Source organism: Anabrus simplex, chromosome 5, assembly GCF_040414725.1.
Source record: "Anabrus simplex isolate iqAnaSimp1 chromosome 5, ASM4041472v1, whole genome shotgun sequence".
NCBI classification, from domain to species: domain Eukaryota; kingdom Metazoa; phylum Arthropoda; class Insecta; order Orthoptera; family Tettigoniidae; genus Anabrus; species Anabrus simplex.
The window spans coordinates 423816532-423838248 of NC_090269.1; the positions used below are offsets into that span (position 1 = coordinate 423816532).

The 21717-nt window shown below is 41.3% G+C and overlaps 1 protein-coding gene across 1 annotated transcript; it reads left to right on the plus strand.

Annotated features, from left to right (window-relative positions):
- Window positions 1–2698: 2698 nt before the first annotated feature.
- On the plus strand, window positions 2699–14959 carry LOC137501065 (cuticle protein 8-like). Its single transcript, XM_068227962.1, has 3 exons — window positions 2699–2845; window positions 10812–10988; window positions 14692–14959. Exons 2-3 carry the CDS (start codon window positions 10836–10838, stop codon window positions 14938–14940), a joined length of 402 nt encoding a protein of 133 aa, XP_068084063.1. The 5' UTR covers window positions 2699–2845; window positions 10812–10835; the 3' UTR covers window positions 14941–14959.
- Window positions 14960–21717: the final 6758 nt, after the last annotated feature.

Sequence of the window (21717 nt, forward strand, 5' to 3'; positions counted from 1 at the left end):
AATTGTTTACAGCCACACAGCCACGGTAAAAGAAAAGGCAGTGCCAACAATACATGCTACTTAATTGTTTACAGCCACACAGCCACGGTAAAATGAAAGGCAGTGATAACAATACATGATATTTAATTGTTTACAGCCACACAGCCACGGTAAAATGAAAGGCAGCGCTAACAATACATGATATTTAATTGTTTACAGCCACACAGCCACGGTAAAAGGAAAGGCAGCGCCAGCAATACATGCTACTTAATTGTTTACAGCCACACAGCCACGGTAAAAGAAAAGGCAGTGCCAACAATACATGCTACTTAATTGTTTACAGCCACACAGCCACGGTAAAATGAAAGGCAGCGCTAACAATACATGCTACTTAATTGTTTACAGCCACACAGCCACGGTAAAGAAAAAGGCAGTGCCAACAATACATGCTACTTAATTGTTTACAGCCACACAGCCACGGTAAAAGAAAAGGCAGTGCCAACAATACATGCTACTTAATTGTTTACAGCCACACAGCCACGGTAAAAGAAAAGGCAGTGCCAACAATACATGCTACTTAATTGTTTACAGCCACACAGCCACGGTAAAATGAAAGGCAGCGCTAACAATACATGATATTTAATTGTTTACAGCCACACAGCCACGGTAAAGAAAAAGGCAGTGCCAACAATACATGCTTGTTAATTGTTTACAGCCACACAGCCACGGTAAAATGAAAGGCAGCGCTAACAATACATGATATTTAATAGTTTACAGCCACACAGCCACGGTAAAGAAAAAGGCAGTGCCAACAATACATGCTTGTTAATTGTTTACAGCCACACAGCCACGGTAAAATGAAAGGCAGCGCTAACAATACATGATATTTAATTGTTTACAGCCACACAGCCACGGTAAAGAAAAAGGCAGCGCTAACAATACATGATATTTAATAGTTTACAGCCACACAGCCACGGTAAAGAAAAAGGCAGTGCCAACAATACATGCTTGTTAATTGTTTACAGCCACACAGCCACGGTAAAATGAAAGGCAGCGCTAACAATACATGATATTTAATTGTTTACAGCCACACAGCCACGGCAAAGAAAAAGGCAGCGCTAACAATACATGATATTTAATTGTTTACAGCCACACAGCCACGGTAAAGAAAAAGGCAGCGCTAACAATACATGATATTTAATTGTTTACAGCCACACAGCCACGGTAAAGAAAAAGGCAGTGCCAACAATACATGCTACTTAATTGTTTACAGCCACACAGCCACGGTAAAAGGAAAGGCAGCGCTAACAATACATGCTACGTAATTGTTTACAGCCACACAGCCACGGTAAAGAAAAAGGCAGCGCTAACAATACATGATATTTAATTGTTTACAGCCACACAGCCACGGTAAAAGGAAAGGCAGCGCCAGCAATACATGCTACTTAATTGTTTACAGCCACACAGCCACGGTAAAAGGAAAGGCAGCGCTAACAATACATGATATTTAATTGTTTACAACCACACAGCCACGGTAAAAGGAAAGGCAGCGCTAACAATACATGATATTTAATTGTTTACAGCCACACAGCCACGGTAAAAGGAAAGGCAGTGCCAAAAATACATACTATTCAACTGTTTACAGCCACACAGACATTGTAAAGAGTCATAAATGACCTCGTTGAAATGCTGAGTAAATATCTTTGTATTAGTTTTCAAAGAAAGAGTTAGCTTTGGTTTATCGTTTTCAATAATGTCTAATTTCTGACGAAATGGTAATAAAAAGAAAGCTAGTTGCTTTACGTCGCACCGACACAGATAGGTCTTATGGCGAGGATTTGACAGGAAGGGGCTAGGGGTGGGAAGGAAGCGGCCGTGGCCTTAATTAAGGTACAGCCCCAGCATTTGCCTGGTGTGAAAATGGGAAACCACGGAAAACCATCTTCAGGGCTGCCGACAGTGGGATTCGAACCCACTATCTCCCGAATACTGGACACTGGCCGCACTTAAGCGACTGCAGCTATCGAGCTCGGTATAAAAAGAAAGGAGACTTAAGTTCACCGATATAGATAACACCGTGCACTAAATAAATAGCCTATACTACTGAATTTGAGAATGCACCTCATGGAACACTAAACAGCAATACGGAATATAACTTTGCTATACGTTCATAGAACTTCGTCATTTTGCCTGTAACTTCAGAATCACATCCATGGGGTTCGGGGGGGTTGGGAGTTTGTGCACTAGCCAGCATGAGGATTTTCTAGAGAAACTTAAACGAAATTATAGTATCGCACAGAAATTCTAAATCAATAAACTCATGAAGTATTTAAAATTTGAACTGAAGCGGCGCTTCTGACACATCCATGGGCACTATGCGCCTGGCATTTACTTAACCTAATGAAACATTTTAAGCACTATTGTCTATCAGTCGACCAACTACTAGCACTGCCATTGGCCGACATGATATTCTGTCATGAGATCAGTGGCCCCTTTTTTTCTACAGCATACTTCCCACACGGCAAGGAAAAATAAAAGGTAATTTAGTATCTCTAACCTAATTTCATATAACGCTCCTATCAGCAATCCCGTGAACTAAGCAGAGGAGAGAAATAAAAGAGTATCACCCTCTGCTGAGTCTGCGTGTGCAATAAGTGGAGTGCCTTCACTAGGCGTGTGTCGTCTACAGTTTTGACATCGCTTGTTACGCATAGTTTTGCCGAGTCGGCGCATGTTTCTATTGTACCAGACGGGATGAAATAGACACAGCGGTGCTCGCCGACAGGCCTGTCGTTTGCTGGCGATGCAGTGAGCGTTTAGAAGACTTTATGCGCGCTCTAGCGCCGTACATTCAGCGGCATCATTGGTAGGTATCAATTAACATATTATTAGGTTACTCCTCGCTATGTCTGCTTTGGCGCATTACAGCAGCCATGTTTTCTCTGTATTTTGGTCTGAAAATTGTAGTTAGTCTTGCCTCATCTAACGTCGCGCTTGCTCGTCGGCAGACTCGGCGGTGGACTTGGCCAAAACCGTTCCGTGTGACATCATCCTTAGTCCTCATCGCGAAGGGTGGTTGAATCCTTCAACAGCGGTTATAAGGAAGCAATGAGGAGTACAAGGTGTTGTTTGGACTTACTTTTCTCAGTTGACCAGAATGGGCTTGAAATTGTATTAGTGATATTTATTTTTTTAATTTACCTCCTCCCCGCTGTTAGCTACCGTGCGCTGAAGAACCTCAGGAAGGCTGGAATGTGTTTAAAATGTTGCACGCAGCTCAGTTCCATTGGGGGTGTCTGAAAAGAGCTGTACCACCTCAGGACGAGGATACGACCTGAAATTTCCTAATTATAAATACATTTACTTCTCCTCAAGACGATGATTTCCAAATCATTGTGCTCCACTGGATGTTTCGACTGAGGCAGCAGCACCTCACGACAGTTTGACACGCTCCCAATAAGCCTTTAGACGCTCCACATGCTGATTATTGACTTTCTAAGTCACAAACTGTAGACCTCCTAGTAATGAGGAGATCATTAACTATTCAGGAGAGAGGAAAATTATTTTCGGAGTTTATTTCATGATATAGACTACTAGTAGAGGGGAATCGGGTAATATGGAATAGTCGGGCAATAAGGAATACCACAATATCTTGCCTGTAAGGTACTCCTCTCACCTGGAAACTCGTCGAATTACGGCAAATGTTCTCATGATGCTTTGTATTCAGTTTCGACATGCTCGTGAGTGAGGTTAGTGCGTGGAGCAAGAATATTTGTTTTTCATATTTGAAAAGGTTTTGCAGTTAATTCTTTTAAAGCTTGTATTAATTACCAAAACTGAGTTTAGTCCTGGGAAATCCAATGTTACATATTGTACAAGAGTTGCTTATATTGCTACACCAGTGTAACTTCCTTGTTGTGCAAAGTTTAGGACATGACGAATTCTTTAATTCAAACATGGTGTGTCGGGTTATATGGAATACTGTTTCAGTTTCAAAGTAAAATGAGGTTTAAAATTAATTAAAATTAATTGCATTAATCCTGGTATATTATAACATTTAATTACATATAGATCTCATTTTCTGCATCTGTGACTTTTGTCACTGAATGAACAAGTGACTGTAAAAAGGAAACTCTGAATAATTAGTGTATACAGATTATCATTTAAGTTAATTACCAATTTTATTCTTTCGATTTTTAAAATTTCTGTACGTCCACCTGTAAGAACGTTCCTTAAATATAACTGAATGAATTTATTGAAGTTGTATTTTAATTTACATATTATTTACCGTACTATTCCATATTAGCCGACTATTGCGTATTACCCACCAAGTGCAACTTTTTGAAAGAAATAATTTTGGCGTGAAGACAGTAAGAATTTACAATTTTAAAATATAGAGAATCTTGGCTAATTATTTGAACTTTCAAACCATATTTATTTATATTTCATAACTGATTTCCGTAAGAAGTTATACTGCCAGAAGTAAATGGTATTCCATATTATACGACTCTCTTCTACCAATTGTATATACAAGTCTACAAATGAGTTTATGTATTAAAAACAATATTTTATTTTTGTAATATTTATAACTTAATGTTTGAATTGGAAGTGATACAGTGGAACATAATCTACAATAATGTCTTACGTTTGCGTGTAACAGAAGAGAAATCCTGTGCATGCATTGCAACAAAAATGATAGCAAATAATATTAGTGTCATAATAAAAATAACAACAATATCAAATTCCAAGAAAATATAGAAGTGATTTCACCTCTGGCCTTTAGTTCAACGATCTATTGCACTTGGTGCTGAGCCAACACAAGCACTGTGCACTATCTTGACTGATGTTCCACGGAGGACAAAGTTCTGCTGGCTGTAAACCGGCTTGAAGTTATGTAAGACATAATTGTTCTAAAATGTCTTTGTTAAGTCGTTATTCCGGGGAGGTCTTCAATTATGAATCTATTAAATGTTCACATTTCCGGCTCCATGGCTAAATGCTAGACCTTGGCCACAGGGGTGCCGGATTGGATTCCCGGCAGGGTCGGGAATTTTAACCACAATTGGTTAATTACACCGTCATCATGATCATCATCATTCCATCCTCATCACGACGCGCAGGTCACCTAAGGGAGTCAAATCAAAAGACCTGTACCAGGCCTCTCCGCAGGCCACACGCCATTATTATTACGTTGTTACATTTTAGGAAATACGTATTTTGCACTTCTTCCCTCCACCATTTTCCCAGTCGTTCACTTTTTGAATTCTTTTCAATGCAGATATGTTTCCGGACGGGTTACTTTTTTTTCTTTCTGGAATTACCGTCGTCAATTTAGCGAGCATAATTTTGCATGGACAGAAAACCGAGACCGTGTTAACGAGCGTTCTTCATTTTCTTCCTCGCCTTATTACCGTGTGCCAGAACACTGCCTTCTAGATACAGCAGGGACAAATGGCGCACTGGTTTAAGGTGACACTCCGGAAATTAAAAATATATTTTTACCTAATGCATGGATTATTCACGAAACTTTGTGGGAAGGTCACCTGCATAAAGTAAAGATTTCACGAACATTTCTTTCATATACCGTACAATTAAGAGTTTTCCCGAAATAACTTTTTCGAAATTTTTAATTCCATTTATTCATGAAATGTAATTAACATGTTAATCTAAATTCGCAATTAGGTAGATAATACTTCTTTTAAAATTTCTACGTATCCATTTTTCTGTACATAATTTCTATAAGGAGATATATAGTGTTAAATTTTGAGTATTTTTAAGTTCTAAAATTTTGAACTTAAAAATCCCTACTAGAAAACATTCTGCAATCAAAAATTCCATACGCAGGTTTTTTTAATATAGCTGTGATACATATACCATACAAATTTTGTTACATTTGGCAGAATATTATGGGAGAAAAATGGGATTTAAATGTAAAATTACAATTGGCAAACGAAGTATTATTACAGTGATAAATTGTTTGAATTCAGTGGAATGTCTTCGTGACAAGAAATAACACAATTTCAGTCATTAGAAAATTTCACCAATATGACCAAATATCGATTTTTATCCCCGGAGTGTCGCCTTAAACGAGTTTCCACTGTCCTGACGTTTCTTCTAGGTCACAGGTGACGTCACCAACGGCAACATTAGTTTCTCATAATACGTAGCCATGGAGCTGTCTTGTGACATGACATGCTGGATCACCTGTCATGTTGTTGGAGTAGATCATGTTTGTTTTGACTTGTCGAGGCTATTTAACTCCCGTCTGGGTGGAGTCAAGGATGCGTTATCTGTACTCCCTGGATATCGTAAGAGGTACTACGAACCAAACAAAACTCCACGGCGCAACAGCCGCGGAGGGCCATGGCCTACCAAGCGAATGCAGATTACGGGCCGTCGTGCGCTCCGTACGAAGAATCCTCTCGGCTCTTATTCTTGGCTTTCTAGACCGTGACCGCTCTCTCACCGTCAGACAGCTTCTCAATTGTAATCACATAGTCTGACTTTTTTCTACCTGTTTAACATCGTACTAACACATCGAAAGTTTTCGGCTGGAACCTACAACTTGAGCTTCAGTGGAATAAACTCTCCTAAAACCGAACTGCCTTCCGTTGATCCAGTTATTAATTTATTAATTTCGCAAACATGTCTAATATAATCAGGAAGAATGCTTCCCCAAAGCTTAAATGCAATGCATGTCAAACTGACTGGCCTGTAATTTTAAGCTTTATCACCTTTTCCTTTATACGCAGGGGCTACTATAGCAACTCTCCACTCATCTGGTATACCTCCTTCAAGCAAACAATAATCAAATAAGTACTTCAGATATGGTATGATATTCCCAGACGTCTTATCAATTCCAGCTGTTTTTGTAGTTTTCAACTATTGTATCTTATTGTAAATGTTTTTATTATCATACGTAAATTTCAGCACTTCGTTAGTATTAGTCACCTGCTCTACCTGGACATTCTCCTTGTAGCCAAGAATCTTTACATACTGCTGACTGAATAATCTGCCTTCTGAAGATCCTCACATACACACCCCCCTTGTTCATTAATGATTCCTGGAATATCGTTCTTGGAACTCATTTCTACTTTAAAGTACCTATGAAGTTGCTCTTATAATTATAATTAGCATGTCTGTCTGTTAAGTCATCAGCCCAAATGTTCCTTGGATCCTCAATTGGAAATCCCAAAAATTATGCACAAAAGCACAAACTCCGAGGCGTACGAGACAAGTTGGAGAATGAGATAATTTGCCATTATTTTCCTCACTGGGCAGAAAGTGCTATTGCAACACGAATGACCTTATGTAATGGAAAACCTTTCATAACACTTGGACACACTACTCGTACTCAGCATCGCTCATATACTGTAATGGTAGTTTGGTGGAAGCTATATATTGCTCTGACCTTTGTCAGTTAATATGAGCAAACCGAGAATCAGAAATCTATTTAAGTGAGTAATGATCGATATAATGTATCAATGAATGAGGTATATTGTGAAGACATGAAACGTTATTTAAGGTCTAGGTATACATAGGGCTGTATGATCTCACTTTCGAAAAGAAGTAGACACGCAGTAACTTTTGGGGATCACAATAAGTACCTAGGTGTTAGTATAATGAATGACTTTCACTGGGGTAATCATTTTAAGGAAGTTTTGAAGAAAGGGCACAGATCTCTTCAAATGGTTATAAGGGAATTGAGGGGTTGTATGAAGGAAGTAAAGGAAATGGCATAAACGTCTCTGGTAAGACCCCAACTTGAGTATGGGAGCCACACCAGGAATTCTTGATACGAGAAATGGTAGACCTGGAAAGGAAAGCAGCTCGATTTGTTGTGGATGATATCCGACAAAGGAGTAGTGTTAAAAGAATGTTGCAAACTGTGCGCTGGGAAGACTTGGGAGAAAGGAGACGAGTTGCTCGACTAAGTGGTATGTTCCGAGCTGTCAGTGGAGAGATGGCGTGAAATGATGTAAGTAAACGAAAATGCTTGAGAGGAGATTTTAAGGGTAGAAATGATAACAACATGAAGATAAAGTTGGAATTCAAGAGGACAAATTGGGGAAAATATTCGTTTACAGGACGAGGAATATGGGACCTTGTGTAGGGTAGCGTATACTCATTACTCGCTTCCGTAAGTTTATAATCTAACACATTCATTCTTCTTTCCTAATCTGCTTACCCTCCAGGGTTGGTTTTTCTCTCGGACTCAGCAAGGGATCCCACCTCTACCGCCTCAAGGGCAGTATCCTGGAGCTTCAGACTCTGGGTCTGGGGATACAACTGGGGAGGATGACCAGTACCTCGCCCAGGTGGCGTCACCCGCTATGCTGAACAGGGGCCTTGTCAGGGGATGGGGAGTTTGGACGGGATAAGCAAGGAAGAGGGAAGGAAGCGGCCGTGGCCTTAAGTTAAGTACCATCTCGACAATTGCCTGGAGGAGAAGTGGGAAATCACGGAAAACCACGTCCAAGATGGCTGAGGTGGGAATCGAACCCACCTCTACTCAGTTGACCTCCCGAGGCTGAGTGGACCCCTTTTCAGCTCTCGTACCACTTTTCAAATTTCGTGGCAGAGCCGAGAATCGATGCAGGACTCCAGTGTTTGCAGGTAATCACACTAACTACTAGACCACAGAGGCGGACTTCTAACACATTACTGCCTAAAGATACGGACTTGTTACATGAGAAGGTTTTCTCTAAGTATGTTTGTGTAACCATTCAGGAAATTCTGTTCATTTTAGAAGGCAGACAGATGTTACTTCACATATACATCTCGGTGTAGCGGTTATTACTTGCGTTAGTGTATTTATTTACGCCTTTATTTCCAAGGCGTGACTCAGGCTATGAAGCCTACTATTCTGCCAGACCATGTCTTACAATGTACATACAGTTCACAATATAATATACATATTACACACACTGTACACATGGTATAACAAATTAAAGGAAAGAAAAATAAATGTATTTAAATAATCCAGAATAAATCCAATTTCCGTAATGCATCAATGAAAGCAAATTTAGTAAAACTTAGTGACACGCAGAATGAGATAATGAAACAGGAAAGTAGAATTCATGTATTTACACCCAACTGATCCGTCCAAGTACCGCTGCTAACATTCCTTTCTAAATACCGGTTCATATAGGGTGTCCCTTAGGTCGTACATCACTTGATCAATTTAAGTTTTAGTGCTGCTTAATTACAGGCAAAAGAACCTGTGGTCCTACTTGTAATTAAATTTAAATAAATAAATAAATTAAAAATCAAATCAGTAAAATCCTGCTCCGGGTGTCGCGCAGTGAGAGTGTCGTGTCGGAGCGGGCAGGTACAGCTGATGTAACGTTATGGTATATAAAGTGGCTAGCAACATGCGTACATTGTCAGTACAGCAACCAGCAGACATGGCTTCACTTCAGGTAACTGACATACAAACATCTGACGTAGCGCATAGATCTTACATTATTAGAGGAAATGAGTTGAACGTATTAGCACTTCCTGTTAAGGAATAAGGTTCATCATGTCAGTAGTAGAGTGACGACCTTCGGATCCCAAGGTAGAAAGTTGAAACTCGGCAGAGATAGTCGGATTTTTTAAGGGCAGAAAGTAAGTCCATTGGAATATGTCGGCATGTAGGAAATGTCTGGTAACACATTTGGTGTTTACATGACAAAATTAACAGCAATTCTGCCATAGATACCCAACAGAGTTTCAGGTTACTCTGCCATCTAGTAGGCATAGAGCAAAACAGAAAGTCCAAATAGAGGGAGAAAAAGCCAGATGGCGTCAAGTTAAAACGCTTAAACACAGTAGTTGCTAATAATAATAATAATAATAATAATAATAATAATAATAATAATAATAATAATAATAATTTCGTGAAGTAGGAACGATCCTAAAAGGACACATTCAATGTTGAAGATTACATTCAGTTAAATAATTCAAGAATACTGGAAAACTTCTGTAGTATTATCGATGGGAAGTATGATCCTACAAACCAGAGGGAGTTTAATTTTGAAATGTGACTAGGTCAAAAAATTCTGTTCGAAATAATAAAGATCAGTATTTTATTTATCTACGGAAATGGCATCAACTCATACGATATGAATGACCAGAGGGGTCCTGAACGAAACATATTAATTTCTTACCCTGGATAAAGAAATCCAGAAACGTGTGTTTACAAGAAAAGAAGGAGAGATTGCTAATGAACGATGAAAATACCCAACTTAGTAAAAATTAAACAATTAAAGGGATGCAAGTCTAAGGCTTCACAGGTTCCAAAATTCTATCGGGCAGATTTGAATAATTTTTATGTCATTCGAAATCTCAGGATGAGTAGACTATACGGACGATTTCTCGAAAAAGACCACATGAATGATGGAGAAAATATAACTCCTTAATAGTTAGAGATATCGAGTTGCGGTCTTTTAAAAATTTGATTCTATGTTCTAGAAAGCTAGAGCTTTTTTGTGTCAAGAATTAAATTTCATTAATAGATAATAGCTGATCTGAAGGATAGCTGTGCTTATTGTTACAAGAAGATAAGATATACAAGTGTTTCGGTTTTAAAGAACATACAAACAATATAACCAGAAGAAATTGGTATTAAAAATATTCAAATTACCTTAAAAGTGGAAGAAAGCTCGAATGAGAATCTACACCCCTTTCCTTATTAGGAAAACCTACAACTATTTGTGCATTTTTGGTTCGAGCTCAAGAAATTGCCAAGCACATTTCTTCCTACACCTCGCTGTATTTTTTGCTTGCAACGGTTTTTATTGCTTGTCCTTAAATAAAAACATGTGGCTTACCTCTAACTTTTGTTTCAGTTACTGGCTGTTACATTGCTCGCCATGGGGGCCATGGCTCAGTACGGTCAAGGAGGAGGCTATGGAGGAGGTCATGGATACGCCCAGTCCATTGCGCACTTCAGTGGGCCTGTAGTAGGCCATGCCCAGCCTATTGTAGCCCACGGCAAGTACGGCAAGGAGATCATCGACTATGTGGTGAGTAAACTGTTATTTATTCGAATGTTTACTATCTTCAAAATAATGTATGATTTGGAACTATACACTTCCATCAGAAACATTTACTGCACCATGTGTGCGAGCCATAACATCTCTCGACTGATTATTGAACGATATCGATTCTTTCATGGATGATATCGAATGTGTCAAGGTACGGAAGTAAATTGAATGTAAAAAACCTACAACCTGTTTTCCAGTCAGTGACCGGGTCAGAGATGGAATGAATGACGCCCCCATCTTGCAGCGAGCATAGGAATTGTGCCGGCTGCCGAGGCCTGACGCACTCCTCTGGGGCAATCATTAATGACTGACAGATGCAATGAAATGATAACGGAGAGTGTTGCTGAAATGAAAGATGACAGTGAAAACCGGAGTATCCGGAGAGAAACCTATCCCGCCTCCGCTATGTCCAGCACAAATTTCACATGGAGTGACCGGGATTTGAACCACGGAACCCAGCGGTGAGAGGCCGACGCGTTGCCGCCTGAGCCACGGAGGCTTGAACTGAATGTAATGTGTTCTTAATATTATTTAACAGTCCATCAGAAACCGTTCCTGTAACTGTTCGTGAGAATTGGCTCCAATTCACAATATCATCTTGCAGCTGCTTGTTGCACTGCCTTGTCCCTTATTGAACGAAGACGTCTCTCAGATAAACTACGCCTATTCACGTACCTCACAGAAATATGCTGTTAATCGTAATGATGTTTATGGATAACCTGATAATTTGTTTCCTGTAATCTGCACTCTTATAATTTCATAAACGATGTGTACAATACCGCATTTATGCGAATAATCCCCGCGGTCGCATAATCGCCGCACCCTAATTTTAGGAAGGCTAATTTTGAAAAAAAAAGAAATGAACTAAAAGTTTCCATCGAAAGAGTGACCTACGCATAAAACACATTTCATATCACTCTGCGAGGTCCACGTGGTCTTTACGCAAATAAGAACGTGAAAATTTACGGATTTAGCTGCTTTGCCTGAACATTATTTGAGATGATAAAAATACATTATCACTGCTATAAAATATATTTGCCATCAAAATTAGCAAGTAGCCCTAGGTATTTCATTAATCTGAACTTGCAAGAGGCTCGATTCCCTGTAGATCGAAAGATTCGTTGTCTCTTACATCACTAGAATCCTCTCCTTAATTACTCACACTCCACGTCGAAAACACTTTTCACGCGCGTTTTTTATTTACGTGGATATTAAAACGCCCAGTGGTGGATAATTCTTTTCGTGCAATGTAAACATTTGAAACAGACGCACCGACGAACTCGGATGTTAGTTTTGCGATATGGTAAATCCTCATTAATTCAAAAGTCGTTGGGACGCAACATTGGAACTTCGAATTACGTGATTTCGAATTTACCGCCAACTCGTACCTCAGAAATGCCAACCTTTGCCGCGCCACAAAATATTCTAAAATCCGTTACTGCATGCAATTAACATTGATTCACAGTTTAAACCTTTCAAATGCCATGGAAAAGAACTCTTTCCAAAATTTTTCCAACAAGGAGCTTTTACTCCATTCAAATAATGCACTTGGATAACTCACTGGCAGACATAACCTCACACAACGAAACAGAACACGAGGACAAATAACGTTGGCTCACCTGTGCATGTGCTTTATTTTTTTCGATTACTGTACTGTTTGCCTTCTCAGATGCCTTGAACTTACACGGAAAGTACTCAATGCCCTTAAAACATCGTGGCTTATCGACTTTCCTATGTGGAAGGGAGGAAGTCTTCCACTTCGGTATGCATTGCAACACAGTACAGTGATCCCCTTTCCTTTTAAAATGTCCGTTTGGGCTAGGCATTAAAACAATGCAGTTTGATTGGCATTGAGTATAGTTCGTTGCGTACGATTTGATTATAATTATGAGCCACGCTTTTTCGCCAACTGCCGGCAACGCCAAAGAGAATCGCCATTGTTCGCGGATTCTGATTCTTTGCACACTGCTCGTGACGTGTTAATGTGGCGTTTCTTAAAACTCTGAATAAAAAATTAATTACTATTTTATTCGAACTTAGCAACAATAAAACAAATTGTCCACACACCAAAGTGAATGAAAGTGCGGAAAGCAGCGCTGCACGTTCCGGAAGAAGCATTCTATCGTGACACGGAGACATTTTGAATTTAAATTACTGTGTAAAATACTACTTTATTTATAAGTAAAAGCAGTCGTAAATTAAAAGCCTTAATTGCTTTACGTTTAAATATGACGTGCGGGGGGTAGTTTTATTCCATCCGCTGTTACATAAAGCATCACTGTACACCCAATATCGAATACTAGGCGAACCAGGAGCGCAATGCCAAATAAAACCCGCACCTCAATTTCGTGCCTCAAATTTGTTTAAAGCATGCGGGGATTATTCCAGTAAATACGGTATTCCTTTGAAAAAATAAGAAACTTAAAATTATTATTATTATTTCTCCGTTGGAGTGGTAGGGACCAAAAGACTCTTTCAGTGCTTCATTATCTGTTGTCCCTTATTCTTCCTCGAATACTTCTTCATCTCACTATGTCTCCTTTCCCTCTACTCAGACCACTTTGAGATGGTTTTCTTACACTTCCGACCTTGGAATCCTTCTATTTTTAACACTTCCTTTCTAAAGCCCCCCCGCTGTTGCTTCTTCTTCTTTTATACTGTTTCTTTTTTCTCCAAACCTTCTTTTTCTTCTTATTATTATTACGTGGGTTTGCAGATGCGAGTATTTTTCCTGCACGTTGCTCTGTCCTGAACTATCTCCTCCGTCATGCTTTCTTGAATGTTGTCCATCCATCACTTTGAGAGTCGATCTCGGCTCCCTTTCCCTGGTGAAAACAGTTCAATCACTTTATTACACACATATTCTTGATATATTTTCTTAACTTGGGCGCACCATCTGAGCCCAGCTTCTCCGACTTCGTCAGAACTTTGCACCATATTATGTCTTCGCCTAATCACTATACCTTGTTCAAATTGTATGTCCATTTCTGTCACATCCAGATTTTAAACCCATTTCCTTGTTAGCAGCTAAGTTTCTACGCCATATATAACTTCTGATCTCACCATCGCCTTGTGCACTTACCTTTCAATTTTCCGCGTATCTTGTTGTCACACAGTGCATTCCGTGTCTTTCACCAGTTGAACCACCCGGACCCTAACCTACTCTTTATTTCCTCCCCAAGTCCACTATCTTGTTGAATAACAGTAACAAGATACCTGAACCAACTCACTGTTAGGATTTCTATTCCTGCTAATTTAAACAATTTTCAGCTCCCATCAGGCTCAGAAACTCTGTTTTACCTCTTCTTATTTCATTCCTTGGCTTTATAGTGTTCTTTCCATTCATCCATTTCTCTGCACGGTCCTTCGTCTCACACACAGTACAAAATCGTCACTAAAAATTTTTAAAAAATACAGGAACAGCACACGCAGGAAGATACTCATACAACAAAGAACCACAAATATATAAGAAACATTGCTTCTAACAGTGTTGAAACAGAACGAAATTCAAGGTAGTATGAAATAAGCCATTCTCCGATACACGAGTGAAAATTTTTCAGGTCTTCATTACGAAATCCAACCTTAAAATCTAACTTTTGGCCCTTGTAACGTAATAACTATTTTAGCTGTTCTTTATTCCAAAGTTCGTGAGAACACGCCCTCAATTATGTTTGTGTTCCAGGCCTACCCCAAGTACAAGTTCCTGTACGACATCGCCGACCACCACACTGGAGACTTCCACGGCCAAGAAGAGGTTCGTGATGGCCACAACGTGCACGGCATCTACAGACTGAAGGAGCCCAGTGGTGGAGAGAGGTCGGTCAAGTACGTGTCCACACCCAAGGAGGGCTTCCTGGCCGAGGTGCACACTGGGAAGATCATCCACCCCACGGGACACAAGTACGGCGGTTACGAGAGCCAGAAATATTAACACACTCTGCACTCCTTTCATTTTCATCCTATATCACACCATTCATGTGTAAAACACTTGTTTCATCTTAATTAAATATATTTTAATTCAAAAGAGTTGTCTGTATTCATTTTTCATTCCTCTTCCTCGGGGCATTCGAAGTTATACCCAGAACATCCAAGTATGTTCGTAAAAAGGGGAACATTTGGTTTAACGCCTCATTTCCACCAGCACCTTCAAACTACTGTCTGCATTCTGGGCTTTAGTACAACGATTCCAGTGATTTTTCGTTTGTGGAAGTACTCACGGAAGTCTTCCGGCCTGTGACATGATCCACAGAATTTCTAGGAAGGAAGAACATTTTTGAGAGGAGTACAAGATAAAAATAAATAAATCAAAAAGAAAGGTAATGGATTGCAGTCGATTGAAGTCAGATGATGCAAGAAATATTAGATTAGGAAATGTTATTTGCTTTATGTCGCACCGACACAGATAGGTCTTATGGCGACGATATCAGAGGAAAGACCTAGGAATGGGAAAGAAGCGGCCTTGGCCTTAATTAAGGTACAGCCCCAGCATTTGCCTGGTGTGAAAATAGGAAACGACGGAAAACCATCTTCAGGGCTGCCGACAGTGGGGTTCGAACCAACTACCTCCCGGATGCGAGCTCACAGCTGCGCGCCCCTAACCGCACGGCCAACTCGCCCGGTGATTAGGAAATGAAGTCTTAAAGGAAGCAGATGCATACTGTTACTTGGGTAGTAAAACAACTGACGATGGTAGAAGTGAGGAGGGCATACAAAGCAGACTAGTACATGCAAGGAAGAGCTTTCTTAAGAAAATAAATTTGCTCACTTCAAACATTGATATAGGAATTAGAAAGACGTTTTTGGAGACTTTCGTCTGGACCATGACATTGTATGGAAGTGAAACATAAACGATAATGAACTCAGAAAGATAGAAAGACACCAAGAAAGAGAACATAAGCTTTTGAAATGTAGTGTTACAGATCAATGCTGAAGATCAGATGTATAGATCAAATGGCTACATCACTAAACATTAATATTTACCATTATCTTCAATTACAGTCTAATATCCAGGCCACGAATGTAGTCTACTGATCTCTCCTCAGAGCCAGGAACTCTGTAGGCTGGCCAGGGAAAGCTCTCAGAAGACGTTCTTGGACTTCAAGGTGAACAGGCTGCTTTTCAGCGCCGCAGTCACAAGTTGGAGAAATTACTTTCTTCCTCTTGTGCAGGAAATTAGTACACCTGTCAATGTTGTTTATCATTCGGTCAAGAACCGACCAGATCTTGCGTGGTCGATATGCAGGACATCTTCAGTTGTTCTGTCATGTTTTTCTCCAGCAGTCATTAATATTACACTCATTATCAGCTAACATCCTTGCAGTGTCCAGGGTTGGTTGACGACAGCGAAGCCCTCCTTTGCTGATGGTTGGAATGTCTGCGCGGACAGGGAGGTGTAGCTTTTTGTACTCCCGTACAGGTGCTCTTTCCCGCCTAATGGAGGGTGGTGGTATTTCGCTAATTGTGCCAGTTATACGATGCATGTTATGGTCGAGGTGTGTGTCAGCAAGTCTTGTGTGAGCATTATTCATCCAAGCTGGAGAGCAATGTTCCGCAACAGGGTAAACCAACCCCAGAGCTCAAGTACGGAGTGTCGATGCAGATGATCCCCATAATGTACCACAGAGTTTCTGGAGAACGTTATTTCGAGTATTGATTTTTACAGCTGTTCTTGTTTGTAACTGAGCGTGGTATGAAGCGTGGCGCATAGATATTTCGGGTTTGTGTTGTGTCTGAGTAGCCTTCCTTCAAAGTAGACCCGTGAGCTTTTTATTGGCCAACTTGTTCTTTAGGTAAAATGTTGGGACTTCTGTCTTAGCGACACTTGGCTGTAACCTCCATTTGTGAAAATATTCATCAAGAACTGTTAAATCATTCGTCAATACGGACTCGGTAACTTCAAGAACTTTATGCCTCATTGCGAGTTCCCTGTTGTCAGCATACCCAAACTTTCTTGTTGTGCTTTCAAGCTTATCTGATATGTACGAACTGATCAGGACAGGGGCCAGGACAAATCCTTGTGGCAGTCCGTTGTTTAGCTTCCTCTCTGAACTCATCTTTTTGCCCATTAGTACTTCAAAAAAAACGGTTACTGAGTATTTCATTGATAAGATTGCCAATTTTTAGACTTGGGATGACTTGTCGAAGTTCTTGCCGCAAGACTGTATATGCGTCTGTCAGATCAATGAATACGACTGATTACATATCTTGAATGTGGAGAGAAGAGAACGATTTGACGAAATTTGACGAGAAGAAGAGACAGAATGATATGACACATCTTTGGACACCTATGACTTGTTCAGTTAGTTTTTTTAGGGAATTATAGGCGGTAAAAACGGTAGGGGTAGACCAAGGTATGCATATGACAAGCAGATTAGAGAACATGCACATTACGTTACTTGTTTAAGTTGGCCCTAAATTTGTGCATCCATATATGACTTCACATGCTTATAGAACAAAAGGACTTAACGTGGCAGCAACCTCTCCATCAGCGACGAATCACGTAACTGCTATGTCATGCGTGCTTAGGGATGAGGGTCTTTTTGTCGACTCCTGGACACTTCATGGTTGCTGTCTCCTTGATGTCGGTCGTATCTGAAACTGTTGAGTTGAGTTCGAACCATCTACTTCGCCGCTTAGCGTGCTCTAATGCACGATTACAAACTTAGCACAGGTTATTCTTTGGTTATAGTCTCCACACAGATAAAAATCCGATCCACGCGGCACTAAATTAAGGGAACTGGGTCGATTGCAATCTGTCCTTGTAAGCGGTTATATTTTAAATGACTCCCACATATTAATTACACATTTCGCATACCCGTTGGATAATACTCTCTAGCTCTTGTGTGCTAAATCACAGCCATTCTATTTCAGTTTAACAAAACTTCATAAGGCAATTGCCTTGTCGGCTCGCGAATAACGACACATCACACTTGGCGTTCAAAAGCAAGATGCGAGTTCTTCCAATCTCACCGCAGATTTTATAGTCTCTCGAAGTCGTCAGTTCTAAGGGAAACCACCAGCACACAGACAATCTTTTTTGTAAGAGCTCGCGAGATGTCAACAGCTGCTCCCGTAAATACGCATAATTCTCAGTTTAGCACAAGTAAGTAGTTTTATCAGCCCCTGTTACCCTATAATTATCATCTGAATTATGTGTCAGATCTATGGAATTTAGCTTAGTGGCGGATTAATCGATTCAAATTCAGATGATTCCAGTCCTGGAAAAGCGAAGTTTGTCAACAAACGTTCGGTACATCCCCTCGTTTAAATCTCATCCTCTCCAGAGTTTGCTGTGCGCTTGGGTACGCCGCTATTGGGGTGTACATGATCGAAATCACGGCTTACGGCCCATGTCCACAGGAGGAATTCGTTCCTACCGGAACGCTACGGGGTTCTCACAGCCTATGACTCGGCCATCCAGGGTTCCTCCCTTCGCTCCCAGCGACTATATTAAGCGCTTAAATAAAATTATGCCACAGTGTTATAATAAATAAATTGAAGCATATTACGACATAGTTCAGAATGGTTTCACAGAGTATTAACATTACCATGGAGTGTTGGTAAGGTACCTTCAGATTGGACAAAAGCAGTAATTGCACATATCTATAAACAAGGGAACAGGAGGGTTTGCAACAATTATCGATGTATCTCATTGATTAGTACACTGACTGACAGAGCAAATGCAACACCAAGAAGGAGTGGTCAGAACTTTATGCCAATTGCAGGGTAGACTGACGTCACTGAGGTATGCTCATGATGTGAAATGCGCCGCTGTGCTGCGCACGTAGCGAACTATAAATGGGACACGGCGTTGGCGAATGGCCCACTTCGTACCGTGATTTCTCAGCCTACAGTCATTGTAGAACGTGTTGTCGTGTGCCACAGGACACGTGTATAGCTAAGAATGCCAGGCCGCCGTCAACGGAGGCATTTCCAGCAGACAGACGACTTTACGAGGGGTATGGTGATCGGGCTGAGAAGGGCAGGTTGGTCGCTTGGTCAAATCGCAGCCGATACCCATAGGGATGTGTCCACGGTGCAGCGCCTGTGGCGAAGATGGTTGGCGCAGGGACATGTGGCACGTGCGAGGGGTCCAGGCGCAGCCCGAGTGACGTCAGCACGCGAGGATCGGCGCATCCGCCGCCAAGCGGTGGCAGCCCCGCACGCCACGTCAACCGCCATTCTTCATCATGTGCAAGACACCCTGGCTGTTCCAATATCGACCAGAACAATTTCCCGTCGATTGGTTGAAGGAGGCCTGCACTCCCGGCGTCCGCTCAGAAGACTACCATTGACTCCACAGCATAGACGTGCACGCCTGGCATGGTGCCGGGCTAGAGCGACTTGGATGAGGGAATGGCGGAACGTCGTGTTCTGCGATGAGTCACGCTTCTGTTCTGTCAGTGATAGTCACCGCAGACGAGTGTGGCGTCGGCGTGGAGAAAGGTCAAATCCGGCAGTAACTGTGGAGCGCCCTACCGCTAGACAACGCGGAATCATGGTTTGGGGCGCTATTGCGTATGATTCCACGTCACCTCTAGTGCGTATTCAAGGCACGTTAAATGCCCACCGCTACGTGCAGCATGTGCTGCGGCCGGTGGCACTCCCGTACCTTCAGGGGCTGCCCAATGCTCTGTTTCAGCAGGACAATGCCCGCCCACACACTGCTCGCATCTCCCAACCGGCTCTACGAGGTGTACAGATGCTTCCGTGGCCAGCGTACTCTCCGGATCTCTCACCAATCGAACACGTGTGGGATCTCATTGGACGCCGTTTGCAAACTCTGCCCCAGCCTCGTACGGACGATCAACTGTGGCAAATGGTTGACAGAGAATGGAGAACCATCCCTCAGGACACCATCCGCACTCTTATTGACTCTGTACCTCGACGTGTTTCTGCGTGCATCGCCGCTCGCGGTGGTCCTACATCCTACTGAGTCGATGCCGTGCGCATTGTGTAACCTGCATATCGGTTTGAAATAAACATCAATTATTCTTCCGTGCCGACTCTGTTTTTTCCCCAACTTTCATCCCTTTCGAACCACTCCTCCTTGGTGTTGCATTTGCTCTGTCAGTCAGTGTATATCAAGCAAAGTATTCACTTACATCTTCGAAGGAGGGGGCGATCAGTGGTTGGGAGGAAGTCGGATGAAAGCCAGTATAGTTTCAAACCACAGAGGGGCTGTCAGGATCAGATTTTCAGTATGCGCCAGGTAATTGAAAAATGCTACGAGAGGAATAGACAGCTGGTTTAAGTTTCGTAGATCTAGAGAAAGCATATGACAGGGTACCGAGGGAAAAGGTGTTCACCACACTGGCGGACAAGGCAATCAAGGGTAAATTATTAAAATAAATGAAAGGGATTTACGTTGACAATTGGACTGCAGTGAGAATTTATGGTAGAATGAGTTCTTGTTTCAGGGTACTTACAGGGGTTAGACAAAGCTGTAATCTTTCACCTTTGTTGTTCGTAGTTTACATGGATCATCTGCAGAAAGGTATAAAGTGGCAGGGAGGGATTCAGTTAGGTGGAAATGTAGCAAGCAGCCTGGCCTACGCTGACGACTTGGTCTTAATGGCACATTGTGCCGAAACGCTGCATTCTAATATCTTGGAACTTGAAAATGGGTGCAATGAGTATGGCATGATAATTAGCCTTTCGAAGACTGAATTGATGTCAGTACGTAAGAAATTCAACAGAATTGAATGTCAGATTAGTGATACAAAGATAGAATAGGTGGATAATTTCAAGTATTTAGGTTGTGTGTTCTCCCTGGATGGTAATATAGAAAGTGAGATTGAATCAAGGTGTAGTAAGGTTGATACAGTGAGCTCGCATTTGCGATCAACAGTATTCTGTAAGAAGGAGGTCAGTTCCCGGACGAAACTATCTTTACATTGGTCTGTTTTCAGACCAACTTTGCTTTACGGGAGCGAAAGCTGGGTGGACTCAGGATATCTTATTCATAAGTTAGAAATGACAGCCATGAAAGTGGCGAGAATGATTGCTGGTACAAACAGGTGAGAACAAAGGCAAGAGGGTACTCGGAATGAGGAGATAAAGGCTAAGTTAGGAATGAACTCGATGGATGAAGCTGTACGCATAAACCGGCTTCGGTGGTGGAGTCATGTGAGGCGAATTGAGGAGCATGAGTTACCTAAGAGATTAGTGGACTCTGTTATGGAGGGTAAGAGAAGTAGAGGGAGACGAAGGAGGACGATGGTTAGACGGTGTCTCCAACGATTTAATGATAATAGGTATATAACTAAATGAGGCCACAACACTAGTTGCAAATAGAGGATTGTGGCGACTTTTATTAAATTCACAGAGGCTCGCAGACTGAACGCTGAAAAGCATAATGGTCTATAATGGTGATGCATGTATGTATGTATGTATGTATGTATGTATGTATGTATGTATGTATGTATGTATGTATGTATGTATGTACATCTCAAGCATACATCTCTACGTTACACAGACGTTACTGTGGAGTGTGGTATTGTTTTCTGTCTATCGTCTTACACTGACGTGTTACAAAAAATGAACTTGATTATCACAAGCTGTTTCTTTCAAACTATAAGTCATACATTCGATATTCATATATCGTTAGATACCACACAACACCAGAGTTAGACGCCAGAACAATAAATGAAGCAGTCTCTTCCTGTGGGAGCCTGGTGATTTGAGCGTAGAACAGTACGCCGTAGCG

Coding starts and splice junctions, on each gene's coding strand:
- LOC137501065 (XM_068227962.1), top strand. CDS start 10,836: ATGGGGGCCATGGCTCAGTACGGTCAAGGAGGAGGCTATGGAGGAGGT. Junction 10,989..14,691: donor AGGAGATCATCGACTATGTG/GTGAGTAAACTG, acceptor TTTGTGTTCCAG/GCCTACCCCAAGTACAAGTT.